The sequence below is a fragment of the Prionailurus bengalensis genome, chromosome D1 (assembly GCF_016509475.1).
Source record: "Prionailurus bengalensis isolate Pbe53 chromosome D1, Fcat_Pben_1.1_paternal_pri, whole genome shotgun sequence".
Classification (NCBI taxonomy): domain Eukaryota; kingdom Metazoa; phylum Chordata; class Mammalia; order Carnivora; family Felidae; genus Prionailurus; species Prionailurus bengalensis.
In genome coordinates this window covers 113,789,996-113,806,558 of record NC_057346.1, presented here as the reverse complement: position 1 = coordinate 113,806,558, position 16,563 = coordinate 113,789,996, and the positions used below count along the sequence as shown (strand labels likewise).

The window sequence follows — 16,563 nt, the reverse complement described above, 5'->3', positions numbered from 1 at the left end:
CCACAACAAACCTTATCGCTACTGCCTGCACGGCACAAGGGACCCATTTAAGCCGGCTTTTTCTTCGTTGGAGTCCACACACGTCCCCTCAGGGACAGCTCACACAGAACTCCAGAGAGCGGGGGGCCGGGGGGCCCAGGGCGTGCGCCCTCCCGCGCCGGCAGGTTTCTGAACACACCCCAAGGCCCTTTCCCCCTTGTGCCCCGACCAGCCTGTGGCAAAGGAAGACCCTGGCCTGGTGTCTGGCAGCTAACTGCGTTTCGGCTCAGCCTCTGACTGGAACGGGCCTCCGACGGGCCCAAGTGCGGCTTTCCCGGGGTTCTCAGCAGATCACCTCGCTCTGGACCCGGAGGGGCCTGGGGGTCCTGCCGCAAGCACACCTGACACTCCCGCAGAGCGCAGAGTGGCGGCCCCCGGGTGGGGGCGGGGCAAGCGAGCTGGGCCCCCCGGCACCACGCGCGGGGCTTGGGCAAGGCTGCCGACGCCACGGAGGCCTGCAGGTTGACCTCTACCCGACAGGCGCCAAGGAGCGGTGCCAACGGGAGCTACTCTCACCGCCTGACGCGTCACCAGACCCCCCACCACTGACCGCACTGTCCCGGGCAGACTCCGCAGCAGAGGCTGCCACGTGGCTGCTCAGGGGTCAGGACCCCGGTCCGAGCAGTCAGGGTGCGGCGGTGCCTGCCCCTTAAATAAACACGTGCGGGCGCTGCCCCCTCAAGTTTTAACACTCGTGGGTGTGTGATCAACGGAGTCCGGGCACCCCCGGTCTGGAGACGAGCTTTCCGGGGCACGCAGTGACGAGAGTCTTGGGCCACACTAAGTAAAGCCAAACATCCGGTTCCTCAGTTGCCAACAATCTCAGTTACGGTCTCTACGCGTCCCATCAGGGGGTCCTGCTGCATCGGACAGTGTGGGCAGGGGAGCACAGAAAGTTCTGCCGGATGGGCCGGTCTACCACCCGTGGTGTCAATTTCAGCCGTGCTGCTTACACACCTGACACGACACGACCCCACCCCACAGTCGCCTCCTGCCCCAGCCCGGGATGGAAGTTAGCTCATCTCACATGGTCTCCGGCTCCACAGCTGACCCCCACACAACGACCGTGAGCACAGAAGAGAACTGTGGGAAGCAGGCCTGCACTGCCCCTGGGCGCCAAGCACCCGGAACCTGCCTCGCTCCCGCTGCCCCGTCTAAGGCCTCGGCAGACCCCTCAGGAAAGAAACCTAGAACCGTCTGGAACACTCAAGAGCTCTAAAAGCAAGAGAGTAAATACCACCTAAAACACTTGCAGCAGATGCTACAAAACTGTATTTCCATGTGACCCGGGCCTCAGTTGTGATGGAGAACCGTCTCCGGTGACCACGGGACAGCTCGCTAGACCGTGCTCAAGCAGAGAGAGCAGCCTGGCCACCCTTCCATGCAGCAGCACGGGCCTCGAGTCTTCGGGGCTGGTACGCCACAGGCTAGCAGGGGGCAGCTCGGTGGATGACCGTCTGCTGTGCCAGACCTCCTTGAGTGACACTTTCCTCCCGTTTCAAAGTTACCCAAAGCTTACAGGCAGAAAGCAGGACACGGCAAGCACCCGGGGCCCTCCGAGGACAGGCCGGCACTCCGCTCTGAGGCCCCCCAGAGTCCCGCTCCACCCCTGCCCTCTGCCCCGCCAGCAGGGGACCCCCAGCTGCCCCTCAGGGCACCCCTGCCCACGTACGTTGTCGTCATCCTCTATGGCCTCGCCCGTGAAGTAGAGCACGGCCCGCGGGACTATCCGCTCACGGAAGAAATGTCCGATTTCAAAGTCGGAGGCTAACGTGAATTCCGAGTCTTCATCCTGAGAGGGGAAAACGTCAACACGACTCGTTTCCACGAGACGAGCACCACGCCCTCCCACCCGCACTGTGCCCGCGCTCTGGGCGGCCTGGCAGGCAGGGGCACGGGGACACGTGCTCCAGACCTGCCCCATGGTGCAGTGGACAGAAATGACAGAAACGCCCCCCGGGTCTAAGGGAGGAGGAAACAGGACTAAAGGGAAGGCAGAACGACTCTGGACACAAAGGAGACTCTGAGGACGACACAAATCTTACCAGTGATTCTCCATCCCCAGATGCTAGAAAACAAAGACAAAACACATCAACGTTACAGGGACAGCCAGGACCTGGGTAAAGCGCCCTCGGGCGGCCCGGCGGACAGGTCGAGTGCCTCGGCGCACAGCCCGGCCCTGCGCCTCTCTGCCCGCCGCCCGCACCGCCCGCAGACCTGTGCAGAGGGCCAAGGGGGAAGGCACGCCCAGCAGGTTAGGGCTGCCAGGTGGAAAGGCCCATCGAGCGGCGGCACACTGGCCGTTCTGCGCCTTCATGCCATAAGCGGAGCTCGCACCCGCGCCCCGCAAGCCCGCGCGGGACCCCGCCGAGAAGGGGGACGGCAGCGCCGTGTTAGCAAAGCAGCGCCCCTCGGCTGGGTCCGCGGGACGTCCTTCCTGCCAAACGAACGGATTCCCTGCGGGCAGCAGGAAGCACCGCACGCCTCGCCGATGTCCCGCTCGGCACACGCACAGCCGCCCAGATCGTGGTGCCGAACCAGAGCCCGGCCCAGGACCGAGCGGGACAGGAAAGACAGGGACCGAAAAGTGGACAAAGCCCGGTGACGTTCGGACCCCCGACTTCAGAAGTGCTCGTTCTAGGCCGGGTCTCAGGAGGCGAAGGCTTACCGCGCGGTGGGGGCTGGGGCCCGGCGGGCAAAACCCAGCCCTGCGGCCCGCGGCCCCAAGCCTCGGCATGTCAGCCCCACACCGTGCCCCCCACGGGCTGAGCCTCGGGTGTGGGGACTCTGGCCTGGGGGCCGGGGCTTTGCTCCCCTGACTTTGGGACCTGTTTCTTAGATCTAAGAACAAAAAGGCCACCTTAGATCTTCATCATTTCAAAAAGCATTTTATCGATTTCGGTACTTTTTCTTGAGTATCTGTCACCAACCCACCGTCACCTCACACTCGTTTTTACAGAGCTCATCACCCGACAAGCTGATCACATTCATCACACGACAAACTTACCCTGTCTGTCTCACTACCTTAACAACAGCTGTACACGGGGTGCCTGGGGGGCTCAGCTGTCTGACTTCGGCTCAGGGCACGATCTCATGGTCCGTGAGTTCGAGCCCCACACTGGGCTCTGTGCTGACAGCACGGAGCCTGCCTGAGATCCTCTGTGCCCTGCCCCCCCCAACCCTTCCCCTGCTCACGCTCTGTCTCAAAAATAAACAAACGTTTAACAAATAAATAAATAATACTCGTCGGAAGAGTCATTCATCTACCACAAAATTTCGGTGCACGGTTCAGGGACCCCTGGCCCGTCTGTAGAGTGACACGACCAGGACAGTACAGTTTTGGGGTCCCAGAAGTCACCTGCCCAAATGGAGTCAGTCCACTTAATCTCACTTCAACTTTCTTCAATTACTTAAAACCCAGTTTGGAGGCTTCCAGCAAACGCACCGCCTTTCAGGGCGAAGCCGCGTCTACTTCGCGGGGAGCGCGTGCAGGTGGCGGCCACCGCGCACGCGAGGCTGCAAAGGGCTTCTTCTCAAACAAGGAAGCCGAAGCGCTGAATGGACAGCTGCGTTTACCCCCAAGGCAGCAGGCACTGGCACCCCGGAGGCTCCAAGACGGACCCAGGAAGAGAGGGGCCGAGCGGTGAAGGCAGCGAGCCCAGAGCGCGACGGCCCGCGGCCGAGGCCGAGCAGCCCACGTGCCACCGCGCACCTGCACTTCCCAGTAGTGTGCGCGCACACACTCACGAGAAACGGTCTTGCGTGTGTCGTTTTCAGGGGGCCGCCGGACAGGACCCTGAGGGTAAGTGACTCTAGGTGGCACGCGACACTCCCAGCGCCACCACTCACCTTTCAGCGGGCTGAAGAAGTTGAAGAACGAGTCGTTGGGGACTTGTTTGGTGATCGTTCTCACCGTGCCTCGGCCCTTGTGCTTCTGCTTCTTCTTGATCGTTTTGACGGTGACGTTTTTTCCCTTCTTCCAGTCAATGACACACCTGCGGAGACAGACGCCCATCACACACACGTACACCCGCCACGGGAGAGCCCAGCAAAGCAGAGCCGCGCGCCTAACCCGGACAACCCTGTCAAAGGAACCCGCCCGTGGGTCCCCGCACGCCCAGGCGCATCCGAAGCTCAGCGACAGGAGAACGGCCAGAGGGGCGGTCCGCCACCATCCGGGTCGGGAGCACTGCCTTAAGCGTGACGCATTTCTCCCGAGACCTTCTGTACTTCTTCTGTGGCCGAGCCCGGTCAGCGCGGGGCTAGGGTGCCCAAACGCTGCTCACAGGTTGTCACCTGCTGTCTCTTGGCCCCAGAGCACAGCTGGACTAACTCATGCACCCAAATTCTCAAGGCAGCTAAGCAAGCAGAACAAGCTGCCGGAAGGCGGCAGGCGACCCCTGGCCGTATTCGCGACCGGGGCACAGCACGCCGCTGCCGGCTGCCATGGCGGCCCTGCCGGGGGGTGAGCCCGGCCGGCTTTCTAATCTTCCCATCACTGGGGCTCAACAGGCAGCCCCTGGCAGCACGTGACTAGTGTCTGCTCAGGACGCTGTTTCCACGACGACAGCCTGGGCCTGGGAAATGATCTGACAGAGTCACCATTGCCATTGGAGCCCGGCAGGGTCTTGACGGGGCGCAGAACTGTCACATGGGGAGATTGCAGCACCTGGCTCCAGTGAGTAAGGCTCATGGTTTCGGCTCAAAGATAGAACAGACCACGAGGAATGAACTCCAACCCACACTGTCTCCCTGGTGATCTCGCCTGAAATCACCGAGGTGCTGGGTCACGAGTCAAACGACAATTAAACTGCCCCATCACTTTTCGAGGAAGCAACGGACCAACGCTGCCCTGCACAGACCCGTCCATTCGTTCAACCAATATTGGCCGAGGGTGACTTATCAGTGCAGCAAGGACAGCTTCGTGTCAGGGGACCACAGCAGCCAATGCCTCCTCCAATGAGGAAACCCGGCCACTTACCCTACACGCTGGCACGCGTGACCTCGTGAATGACACATTTCCCAGCACAGGCCATCACAGCCCCAAACAGAAAGACTATTTAACTTAAATCTCTCTGTCTACTGGGCTTTTAAGGAGATTACAGACTTTCTGCTTTATTCCTAATTTCTCCTCCGCGTGGAGCTCTGCAGTCACCTGCTTCTGTCTCACAAAACGAAGCTGGAGCGGCGTCTCCTTACCCGTCACAGTCGACTATTTCAGGGCCTTCAAAGGAGAAAGGATCGGCCTTGTCTGGCTCTGACTTCATCTTGTATGTTTTTGTCAGGACTGAGTTGGTAAAGTAGTCGTTGGGTTCAAAGTGGAACTCTAAGACAAAAGACTGAAGACAGAAACTCCGGGTGAGCCCGGCTGAAAACACAAGTAATCAGTGACAGATCTCGTGAGCCGCGCGGCGCGTCCTAGAAACCAGCTCCCCCGAGCGCGCCGCCACAGACGGAAGCCACCAATGAACAGCTCAACAGCGACGGCCACGTGGCAAGAAAAACTTCTGTTCCAAAAAACACCGGTACAGAGCCAAGACACAAACGACAGGTGGGGGGCCGCCTGCCGTACTCCAGCCCCAGGAGGGCGCACGTGGCCCCCGAGGCCCCCTTCCCGGCGACCCCCTTCCACGCTCTCCTGAGGGATCCCAGCTTCTGTCTGCTGCCCCTGGCCCACCCTGCCAAGGTGGGGGTGTGGATGGGGAAAGCAGGCGGCCGCGGCCCAGCCCCCCTCTCCCTGCCGTGCCAAGGGGCCAGGCCCTGTGGGGTGCGGGAGCACTGACGGGGCCTCCTCAAGCCACACAAAGGACAACTGCGTCCTCTGTTCACAAAGCCCTCTAGAACCGGAGAGGAAAAATGGACACAAGGTGTGTACAAAGGAGCAGTCAGGTCACCAATAAAGTCAAGCGGCCAGGAAGAAAGATTCTAGTTTTCCAGTCCGTACGAATAACGTCATACTGGCAAAGCGTGTTGGGAAAGCAGGTGCCCTCCATACTGTGAACAGTTTTACAAGGGCACACCAGGCACAATCCAAAGATTAGTGAAAGTAAAATCAATCTAAGGAATTTAGATTCCATGTAAAGAAGACACCCGGATGGATGTGTCACTATGTGCAAAGACACTCACCTCAGCCCCATCTTCAGGAAAAAAAGATGGTCTTGGTTAAGTAAGTTACAGACACAATTTACGAGACTGACTCTGAGCTCAGACAGCCCGGGTTCCCAACACTCTGCCTCTAAGTGCGGTGCGACTTTGGGAAGTTACTCAGTGTCTCTGTGCTTTTGTTTCCTCATCTACCTATAAAATGGAAGTAACAATCCTCTCTCTCTCCCCGAGTTGACTAGAACAGAGTTCATGTAAGTTCATAGGCAACGCCTGCTAAATGTTACCTATTTCAATCTTCTTAATAATGGCATAATTACCAACTGGGAAAAAAACAGATTAAAAAGCCTAAGACTGAGAGCTCCTGGCTGGTGGAGCATGAGACTCTTAATCTCAGGGCTGAGTCTGAGGCCCATGATGGGTGTGGAGATTTAAAAAAAAAAAAAAAAAAAAGTAAAATCCAAGGGTGCCTGGGGGGCTCCGTCGGTTGAGCATCCGACTTCAGCTCAGGTCATGATCTCATGGTTTGTGAGTTCGAGCCCCACATCGGGCTCTGTGCCGACAGCTCAGAGCCTGGAGCCTACATTGGAGTCTGTGTCTCCCTCTCTCTCTGCCCCTCCCCCGCTCACGCTCTGTCGGTCTCTCAATACTGACTAAAAGTGAAAAAAAAAAAAAAGTTAAAAGAAAAAAAAAAGTAAAATCTTAAAAACAAACAAAAAAGACTAGGACCAAACCATATCCACTAAGGGAGAAATGAAAGCCTGACCATCCAGAGCACAAGTCACTGGTCTGGCGGAGTAAAGCGTCAGATGGAGCCCCCCCTTCTCCATCTGGCCCGACCCCCAGGGCTAAAAACACCACCCATCCTGGAAAAAGAGCACCCAGTTCGGAGGCTGCGATCCATCACTCCAAGTCTGTTGGGGGCGGGGGGCGGCGGCCACAAGCAGGCACAGGTGGCCGGGGACAGGGAGGGCTGGCGAGCGGCACACCGTCACTCCCACTTTTGCACCGACCACCGTATCCCCTCCGTCCTCTGCCATCTCCTTCCCTACCAGCTCTCCAAACAAGCGTACGACTCCCCGTCCTCAGGTTTTCCTCCCCGTAGGCCGCCGTTCAAGTCCAAAATAACTAACCCACGATGGGGAGGAGTAGGAAAGGGTTCAACGGGAGAAGAGGGCCCAAAGACAAGGCCACGTCCGTCACACACACACCCCCACAGCCGCGTCAGCCGTAAACACGCAGCAGATGCCTCGTCACACTCACACCCACACCCACGTGTAAGATCGGAGCTCGCGCTCGCCCAGAGAGGGTGCCGGCGCTCCCGCGGGGACGCCCAGGAGCAGCCCGCACCCGGCACGGCCCACGGCAGGGGCTCCCGTCTGCGGAGCCGGCGTGGGGAGCTCCGATCCGCCGCTGCTCGCAGTTACGTCAAAACAGAGACACGAGGGCACGGGGACGGCAAAAAAGGACGTGGACCAAGATACCGCCAGCAGAAACGCGAAGTGGGCCTCTGAGCCTTGCAAACGTTCCTCTCCTTTGCCCCGGCAAAACTGCGCTGAGACGCATCCGAACTGAGGAAACCCCCAGGAATGTAAACGAGACCCGGGGCCCCGTACGCTGACCCGAGCGCAGCCCTTTGGACGGGGCAGCGGCCGCACGCGCCTGGGCACCGCCCGATCACCCAGCGGCCCCAGGGGCAGTCGCGACCGGGTCCCACCGCTGCGGCGGCGCCCACGCCACACCGTCCACACACGCGGTCCCCGTCTGCTGCAGCGTAAGCGTGGGGACCCCGGGGGGGAGGGCGGCAGGGCGGTCACGAGGAGCAGCAAACACACCGGCTGCGCTTCATCCTGAGGCTGGACGGTTCTCGTGCCTCTGACTTTAGCGTCGAAAACAGCTCATGACCTTTAGAAGACGACCGCGGAAACTGGGTCCGCAGCTGAGCTACTTCTGCAAGACGGAGATCTCTGCGCTTCCCCGTATTTCCTAAGTTTTCCACCGACGGAGGGAGCCACGAGGGAAAAAAGACTGGCTCGCGGTCGACCAAGACCAGGGCTCCTGTTTGCCTAGAAACCTCTGCAAGAGACGTAGACAGGCCGAGAAAGAACACGGACCCGGGAAATCACCAAACGGGTGTCTAGTAACAACAAAGAAAAGAAGGAAAAAGAACCGATCCAGAAGAGAAAACTTGATAAATGGAGTCTAGGTGCCCCGGTGACTCAGTCGGTTAAGCGTCTGACTCTTGACTTGAGCTCAGACCGTGATCTAACCGCTCATGAGTTCAAGCCTCCCATCGGGCTCAGCACTGACTGCAGAGCCTGCTTGGGATTCTCTCTCTCTGCCCCTCCCTTCCTCTCTCTCCAAATAAACAAACATTAAAAAATAAACGGAGACCAGATGACTCAGAGGTGAGGAAGAAGTGTTAGAAAAAAACCGACACAGGATCTTAAAACGGCATGCACGCAACCCCTTGGGAAGGTGGGGGGAGGATCACAGGAGTCCAAGCACCGGCCCGTGACCGCCCCACACGGCTCCCAGGGGGCGCTGTGGCCAAGCGCCCCCACAGGCCAAAGAAAAAGCCCCGGGAACCAGGCTGACCCGGTGCGGCAGGAAAGGGGTGCCCCACAGCCTGGGAGCAGGCTTCACCACGGTCCGCACCCTCGACCTGCAGGCGGGAGAGCCAAATGTCACTTCCCAGAGTGAGAAGGGCAGGAAAAGTGGAAGGGACAGACGCAGTATGGCCCCAGCCCCTCGCCTCCGACAAGGCACCCGCAGGACCAGGGAGAGAAACCCACTTGGCGACACTGGCCCTCGTCCATGGCGTGGGGCCAGCATTCTGTGACCGGGAGGGAGAACGGCCAGGCCCCAGGTCTCAGGCCCCTCCACACCTTCCCCCAGACCCACGGCCCTGGGACGCGGCCCGGGGCCAGAAACGGAGAGCCACGAGTCAGTCAGCCATGTGGCGCTGGAGCGGCTCCGGCACCGGGATGGAGCCCCTCGGCCAGAGCCAGGCTCACAGGCCCGAACGTGCCCGTGCCAGGCCCCCCCTCACGCAGGGTGGCGGGGGGCAGGCTGACCTCACACTCCTCCCACACCGCAGCAGGAGTGCTGGAAAGAGGTGCCTTGTGGCAGTCAGGGCGGGGGGGCATTCTTCAGTGTGGTCCCCCTGCAGTGTCTTGCGGGCATTAGCATCTGGGGTTCCTAGGACAGTGCCGCCCGAATCTGAGGACACACCTACCATTCTTTCCACACACGTCCGAGCCTCACAACCCCGGGAGACGCTTAGGAGAAAGACGCCATCACGCCCTCTGGCAGGGGAGGCAGGGGACAAGCCAGCTCAGAAAGCAGCGCACGGCACGGCGGACACCACGGCCAGCCAGTCCAGTCCTGCATTGGACTCTGGCCACCTGCCACGGGCAGCTGGCAGCCTGAGCGGCCTGTCAGGCTGTGCGGCACTGCTTGGCGAGGCCCAGGGAGGCCACAGGAGAACATCCCAGCTGTTGGCGATCATCTGGCTCGGGACCACCCCACAAGCGGGGGCCAGGTCTGGATCCCCTGCCCCGGCTCCGAGCCCCTCACCCTCAGCAGCCCGACCCTTTCTGACGCCAAGTAGGAGCTCGGTCAGTACTCACCATAGGCTGCCCGGGGTCTGAAAACTTCACTTTAATATCCTGCAGGTGCTTCAAGATCGGCTCGTCGTACTCCTAATCATAAACAGAGCAGAAAGAACTTTCTAGCAGGCCTTTTCAAAGCAGCAACACACGTGGTCTTTGAACCACTGCTGCTCACAGCCCCAGGCGCTGGACCCACAGCCCTGCCGGGCTCCGTGCTCGTCAAGCAGGAACTCCCAGGAAGCCACCCAATCTGTTCACCGACCATGGGTCTCGGTGACAGCAATCAGGGGCAGCCTCTCTCTGGCACACTGGAGTGCTGGGAACCATCGACGCCAGGGAGGAAGGACAAGGGCCCAACTGCTTTCACACTCCGCCAGCTGCCGCCGCGTACGGGTGTCGACCAAGACTGCTGGTCTGCACGTCTCCGAAGAGAGAACAGGAGAAGCCCCTGGGTCAGCCCACTGACTTTGCTGGCCAACTTCCTGGCCTCCTGGCCTCACAGCTCGCCACTCGTTCACCCACAGTAAGACGGGGAAGGGGCTGGAGCCTGGGAACGGCACTCTGGGCTGAGGCGGCAGGCCACCGCGGAGGGGAGAAGGCTACTCCAGGTCTCGGCTCGGCCCCAGAGCCGTAGGCCTTCCCGGCAGCACCGCAATGGAAGCGGGGGTGGGGGGGTGGGGGGCGTTGCAGCAGTGACACCCTCCGCCCCCCTCCGCCGGTCACAGAAAGGGCCTTTCCGCCCACCACGACCAACCAACCACTAAACGCTCAGATGGTTCACAAGTGAGCAGCTTTTAGACGAAGAGCTCTCTGCGACGTGGACATCTGCTCACCTGGACTAATTCACTCAGCATATCTACGTTTCTAAAGATGGTGAACCAGAACTCTGGGATGCCTTTGGGGTTTGGCTCCTCTGCTGTCGCGACTTCCTTTTCCGCGATGACTACTTTACTTTTCACGTCTCCCTAAAAAAGCAAAGATGCGACAGAGGGCACTTACCGCAAAGCAACAAAGTTACAAAGAATTCAATGGCTTAGTGCACAACGGAAGTTTCAGAACCCTGCACAAACTTCTCTCAGAAGCTGTTCTCGGAACCCGCGTCCCCAAGACCACTGAGCAGGTCACACTTTTAAACGTTTCTAAGGAACAAAACATTCAAGGCATTCCATCGGATGGATTTCCATGATACAATTTTACAACATGGCACAGCGCCAGCAAATTCAGGAAAGGCTGTCCAGCACCAGCTCTAGGAGACGTCCGTCTTGGGACAACCACCCACCACCGGAGAGAGACCCCGTCCCCTCGGCAACAAGAAACAGCCAAGCAGTGTCTACCCCAAACGATAAGGTGACTATTAACATCGGGACAGAAACTCCACGCAAACATCAGAGAGGTGACCGGACAGGCTACGTGCAACCCGGGGGGTGGCGGGGGTGGGGGTGGGGGGAGGCTTTTCTAACATCAAAGCCCAGGAGAGGGCGGGCCCAGGAGAGGGCGGGCCCAGGAGAGGGCGGGCCCAGGGAGGTCAAGGACAACACCAAACGGAGCCACTGGAAAGTGCAAACGTCTCCTCACACGGGATTCTCGCGTGAAACGCTCGCGAGGGGCTTTTTAAATTTACAGAGGATTTTCCTTGAGCAACAAGGAAGCGATTCACAACTATACTCGTCTGTAGCCATTGCTTCAACCGGGCCGGGTTCTAAGGCTATTGGGACTAACACACGCTTCAAAACAATTCCCTGAGAACTAATACTGGAGGATAGAAGACACTGGTCTCCCAAACAAAACCAGGCGGAACTTCCGGTCGCACTGGAATGGGACCAATCCTGGAAGGCTGTCCGCCGATCTAAAGCTCCCGGGCACTCTGCGACTGCTCCGGGGTCGCTGCTGGGCCCCGAGCAGGGCGGCACAGACATCCACCACACCCTCCTCACAACCCTGACCTCGTAGTGACCGCTGACGCGGGTGTCCCCTCCTCTCATGGGACTGTGCCTTTCTCTTGACCGAGACTTTGCTGATGTTTTGAGTCCTGCCCATCCGACCCCACGTCTCAGTGCGCTGCTGTACCGAGTGGCTTCCACGACCAGACGGAGAAGGGAGACGTTGTCTGGTTCGCAGTTTTAACTGCTGCCAGCCCTGCTGGCCGCCCGGTGCTCCCCGCCACAGAGAGATCCAAACAGCCAACCTAACAGTGAATTCGCACCTACTGGGAGGAGCTCCTTCCTTGGTGATGTTAGTTACACCGAGGACTGAAACCTGTTCCAAGAGGTTGCTTATTTCTAACTGCACCGAAACAACAGAACACAAGTTGCACTCGTTAAAAAAATACTCACGGCCAGCTTATCCTCCTCTTCGTTCTCACTGTGCCACTCTGATTCCGCGTCTGTCGGTTCAACATCCCCAGTGATGAACTCCCTTCTCTTTAAGTAAAAGCGAGACCTTCTTAGAGCTATAGTAAGTTATCCAGGAACTCAAGAGTTAAGTTTGCAAATAACATCTGTGAAAAACCGAATGCTTTTATCACTTAAGATTCTAGGGGTGCCTAGGCGGGGGGTGGGGAGGGGGGGTGGCTCAGTTGGTTGAGTGGAGTCCGGCTCTTGGTTTGGGCTCAGGTCACGATCTCATGGTTGGCGGGTTCGAGCCCCACATTAGGCTCTGTGCTGTCGGCGAGGAAGCCTGCTTGGGATTCTCTCTGTTCCTCCTCTGCCTCTCTGCCCCTTTCCTGCTGTCTCTCTCTCTCTCTCTCTCAAAATAAACAAACATTAAAAAAAAAAACAAAGCAAGATTCTGAGTTTTAGGGCTTAAAGGGTAACGTTCAAGGATTCATCACTAGGTACACGGGGATGTTTTACTTCAACTTAGATTTGAAATCCGTGAGTGAAATGTCCGCGCAGGCCGCCCACCTTGTCAAAGAGAGGCTGGTACAGTGCGGCATACTTCCTCTCCAGGTCATGCACCTCCTCGTAGAACTTGGCCTCTATGTGAGCACACTTCACCTGCAGCTGTTTCAACGCATTGATTCTTCTCTTCACCGCTTTGGGTAAACTGACACGAGATAAAAAGTAAAACATCCTTATGGCTGCAAAAGAAGGCAGAATGCTTTTCAATTTTCTTAAGATAAACGTAGCTTACCACAGAATTAACATCCTTACTACAGAAAAGGGCTCCTAAGCACCGTTAAAAGGACAAACATCCCCACGGAAAAGAAAGGTGGGGGCGTGGGCAGAAGCGGACAACTAATCAACAAAGAAAAAATACAAATAATCAAACGTGGAAGAAAGGTTCAATCCCACAAAATATCTGGAAGAACGTTGATTTACAAGAACCGCTGCCTTTTCCTTACCTAATTAGCCAACAAAAACAAAAACAAAAACAAAAACAAAAACAAAAACAAAAACAAAACGACTCCCGGGTTTGCGAAGCCTGAGAGGCAAACCAGAACCTGAATGTTACGGAATGTTCCTTGGATCCAACAACTCTACTTGCAAAGATTTACCCTAAGGAAATAACCAAATATTTATGCGCTGATATGTCCACTGAGACATTATTGGTCAAAGTTAAAAATAGTGAAAATAAGGACAAGCTGAGCAGGGCTAAAACACAGCGTGTCCACAATCACATTTTCACACAATATTCAGCACCAAGAGAGGCGTTCACACTCACACACCGAGGGAGACCCCAGACATGACACGGACAAATGGGGCCTGTTCCCTTCCAGAGTCAGGTAACTTTGAGCTTCTTTGCCTCCTGACACTTTTCTATACTCTAAAAATATTTGTTTGTATGCGTTACTTTTATAAACAGATTAAAAAAAAAACCCAACAAAACCCTTTTAACCCATCAGAACGAAGTTTAACCTGAAGCTCTCGGTCCCCATCTGGAACAAAGAGCAGGTCTCTGGGCCTCATCCCAGACCCACACGGCCCCCTGGACAGCGTCCACCTGGGCGGGGCCCTCAAGGCGGGGCCAGCAGTAGCCTGGACAGCACAGCCTTCCTCCAGGAAGGCACAGAAGGAACTAACCTTCCTTCAGCAACAGTCCCAGCTGCTCCTATGCACAGCACTGTTTAGAAAGGACCGGAACAGCCTTAAATCACAGAGGACCCCGGCCACCTCAAGGTAAAGGTCCTTTAGCAAGACTCGTAAATCCAGTCCCCCTTCTAGGACCTTCTGCTGGCAGGACAGCAAAGAGGAGGCACAGTGAGGATGTAATGAAACAGCACATACATAAACACCTGTATTTCTTTTGTGCATTTTAAAAAATGCACAATGTTTTTATATAAAAACATCTTTAAAATTTTGTTTTTAATTTTGTATTTGGGAGAGAGACCGAGAACGAGCAGGGGAGGGGCAGAGAGACAGAGGCAGAAGCGGAAGCAGGCTCCAGGCTGCGAGCTGTCGGCACAGAGCCCGACGCGGGGCTCAAACCCACAAACCGTGAGATCGCGACCTGAGCCGAAGTCAGACGCTCAACCGACTGAGCCCCGCAGGCGACCCTCTTTTCTGCGTTAATCACACAATTGCAATTATTTTTAGCTTTCCACATCCTCCTAACGGAGTAAAAATAGCAAAAGACTCTAAGCAAACTGGGCCCTGACAGCCCGCACCCACTTGCCCTCCGACCTTGCATTAACTCCAGAGTCTCCCCCGCAGGCACCGTCCGTGATTCCACGCAACCCTGCTCCTCCCCCGGCATTTCCTCCCCGTGAGCGCCAGCCCACTCGCCCGCAGTCTAGCCAGAAAGTGAGAGACCGTCAGCGCCCTCGAGTCTCCTTCTCCCGGGCCGCGGGCAGCGGGGAGAGACCGCGCCCCGCCCTGAGCCTGGCCCCCCTGCCCCCGAGCCGCACCACCCCCTACAGGCCTGCGTTTCCAGCACACGCTGAGCCCAGGCGCTCCTCTCTGGAACCCGGAGCCCGGCTCCCAGCCCCCAAAGTCTGCTCAATGGGAAAGACATTTACTCCCAGTCTAAGGAACCAGGAAATCGGTCTTTTTCCCTTTCTTAAAGTTGCACCAGGGGCCCACGCACAGCATACTCACGTCTCAATGTAACTGGAAGGCGTGTGGGAGACACTGTCAAGCCGTTCCTGTAAAGCCGCCAAAACCTGGGGATTCTGCATCGCCTGATCGGTGAGCTTTTCTATTAAGAGGTAAAAACAAGGCCAAAAAATTGAAAATATGCCCACCACAGAAGAGCCAAGAGTTTAAAACTCATCAGCACACACCTACTTAGCTTTGTTTATTTAATTTCTAATTTTTTTTAAATAGATTTTTACTTATTGAGAGACAGGGAGACACAGAGCATGAGCAGGGGAGGGGCAGAGACAGGGGGAGACACAGAATCCGAAGCGGGCTCCAGGCTCCGAGCTGTCGGCACAGAGCCCGACACGGGGCTCAAACCCACAAACCGCGAGATCACAACCCGAGCCGAAGTCGGACGCCCAACCGACTGAGCCACCCAGGCGCCCCCACGTTTATTTAATTTCTAAATGTAGCAAGTAGCTGAAGTACATGTTTTGAAAATACTTATTATGTATTTTAAAGGCGTTGGATAGCCTCTGTTAACTACCTGAGTGGTTAGAAACCCACTGAAAGGTACCTGGAGATTTCTGGTACTCACGTTAGCTGTCTAAGCCCCAGATCTCCCCAAAAGAGGACAGAGTCATTTCCCAACGTAGGGACCTATCTCCTGCCGCCCCGCCATCCTGAGGGGACCCAGAGGCCAAGGACAAGGATGAGGCAACTGTCCCTCAGAGAAAACCATCGTGCACCTGCGGTCTGGCTCACAGCCCCGGCCGGCTCCTGGAGCGTCCAGACGTCCAAGCGTTGTGGGTCCCCAACCTCACCTACGCTGCCCTGCCCAGACCCACCCCCAGCACACAGCAATCCCTGCCCGTCCTCCTAAAACTCACTGGCCTCGTCCACCACACTGCCCTTACAGCTCGCACAACATTTGTACTATTTCCCAACAAAGAAGCAAGACACTGAGGAGGAAGGAAGTGTCTCTGGCTCAACTGTAACCACAGAGTGGGCACATCATCTAGCCCCCGGTGCAGACTCTCAGCGTCTGCTGAGCCAATGCCCTCTTACTGACACTCTACAGGAACCTACGCAGCACACTCACCTGTCTCCAAAGGTAGTCCATACCTGGGAGCTCTCTCTGCTCCCTCACGCTTTTTTTTAAAGATTTTTAAGTGACCGCTACACCTAACACGGGGCTCGATCTCACAACCCCGAGGTCAAGCATCGCAAGCTCCACCCACTGAGCCAGCCAGGTGCCCCTCTTTTTGTAAGCAAGTGATGTGGGCAAGCAAAGGACACTAAGTAGGCAACTGGCTTTCAACATTTTAATTACAAAGAACTGCCACCATGAAACAGTGTGTATGTGTATTTAATCTATGTAACTGTGTAACGTAACACTGTATACGTGTACAATGCATAAATGCTACCTGCATATACACAAACACACGTGTCCTCTAGCTCTGGCCACTGAAAGGCCTAGAAACAATGACAGCATCTACGTTCTGTTTTTTTTTTTTATGTTCATATTTATTTATTTTTGAGAGAAAAAGCACAAGGAAGGGAGGGGGAGAGAGAGAGAGAGAGAGAGAGAGAGAGAGAGAGAGAATCCGAAGCAGGCTCCAGGCTCCAAGCTGTCAGCACAGAGCCCGATGCGGGGCCCAAACTCACGAACCGTGAGATCATGACCCGAGCCAAAGTCAGGTGATTAACTGACCAGGCCTCTCTGGTGCCCGTGTTCTGGTTTTAAAATGTATCTCTCCCTACTAAAACAGGGCCCCTGGGACAAATGG

At 56.8% G+C, this 16,563-nt stretch overlaps 1 protein-coding gene across 3 annotated transcripts in view; it reads right to left on the bottom strand.

Annotated features, from left to right (window-relative positions):
- NAP1L4 (nucleosome assembly protein 1 like 4) overlaps positions 1 to 16,563 on the bottom strand; it is a 47,720-nt gene that overhangs the window by 8,604 nt on the left and 22,553 nt on the right. For all 3 annotated transcript variants that reach the window (XM_043581995.1, XM_043581997.1, XM_043581996.1), the window contains 9 exons: positions 14,792 to 14,891; positions 12,659 to 12,800; positions 12,089 to 12,175; positions 10,589 to 10,720; positions 9,774 to 9,845; positions 5,239 to 5,378; positions 3,889 to 4,034; positions 2,085 to 2,107; positions 1,712 to 1,831 (listed from right to left, as the gene is read on the bottom strand). In XM_043581995.1, the coding sequence (XP_043437930.1) occupies positions 1,712 to 1,831; positions 2,085 to 2,107; positions 3,889 to 4,034; positions 5,239 to 5,378; positions 9,774 to 9,845; positions 10,589 to 10,720; positions 12,089 to 12,175; positions 12,659 to 12,800; positions 14,792 to 14,891 (962 nt within the window). The remainder of the gene's footprint in view (positions 1 to 1,711; positions 1,832 to 2,084; positions 2,108 to 3,888; positions 4,035 to 5,238; positions 5,379 to 9,773; positions 9,846 to 10,588; positions 10,721 to 12,088; positions 12,176 to 12,658; positions 12,801 to 14,791; positions 14,892 to 16,563) is intronic.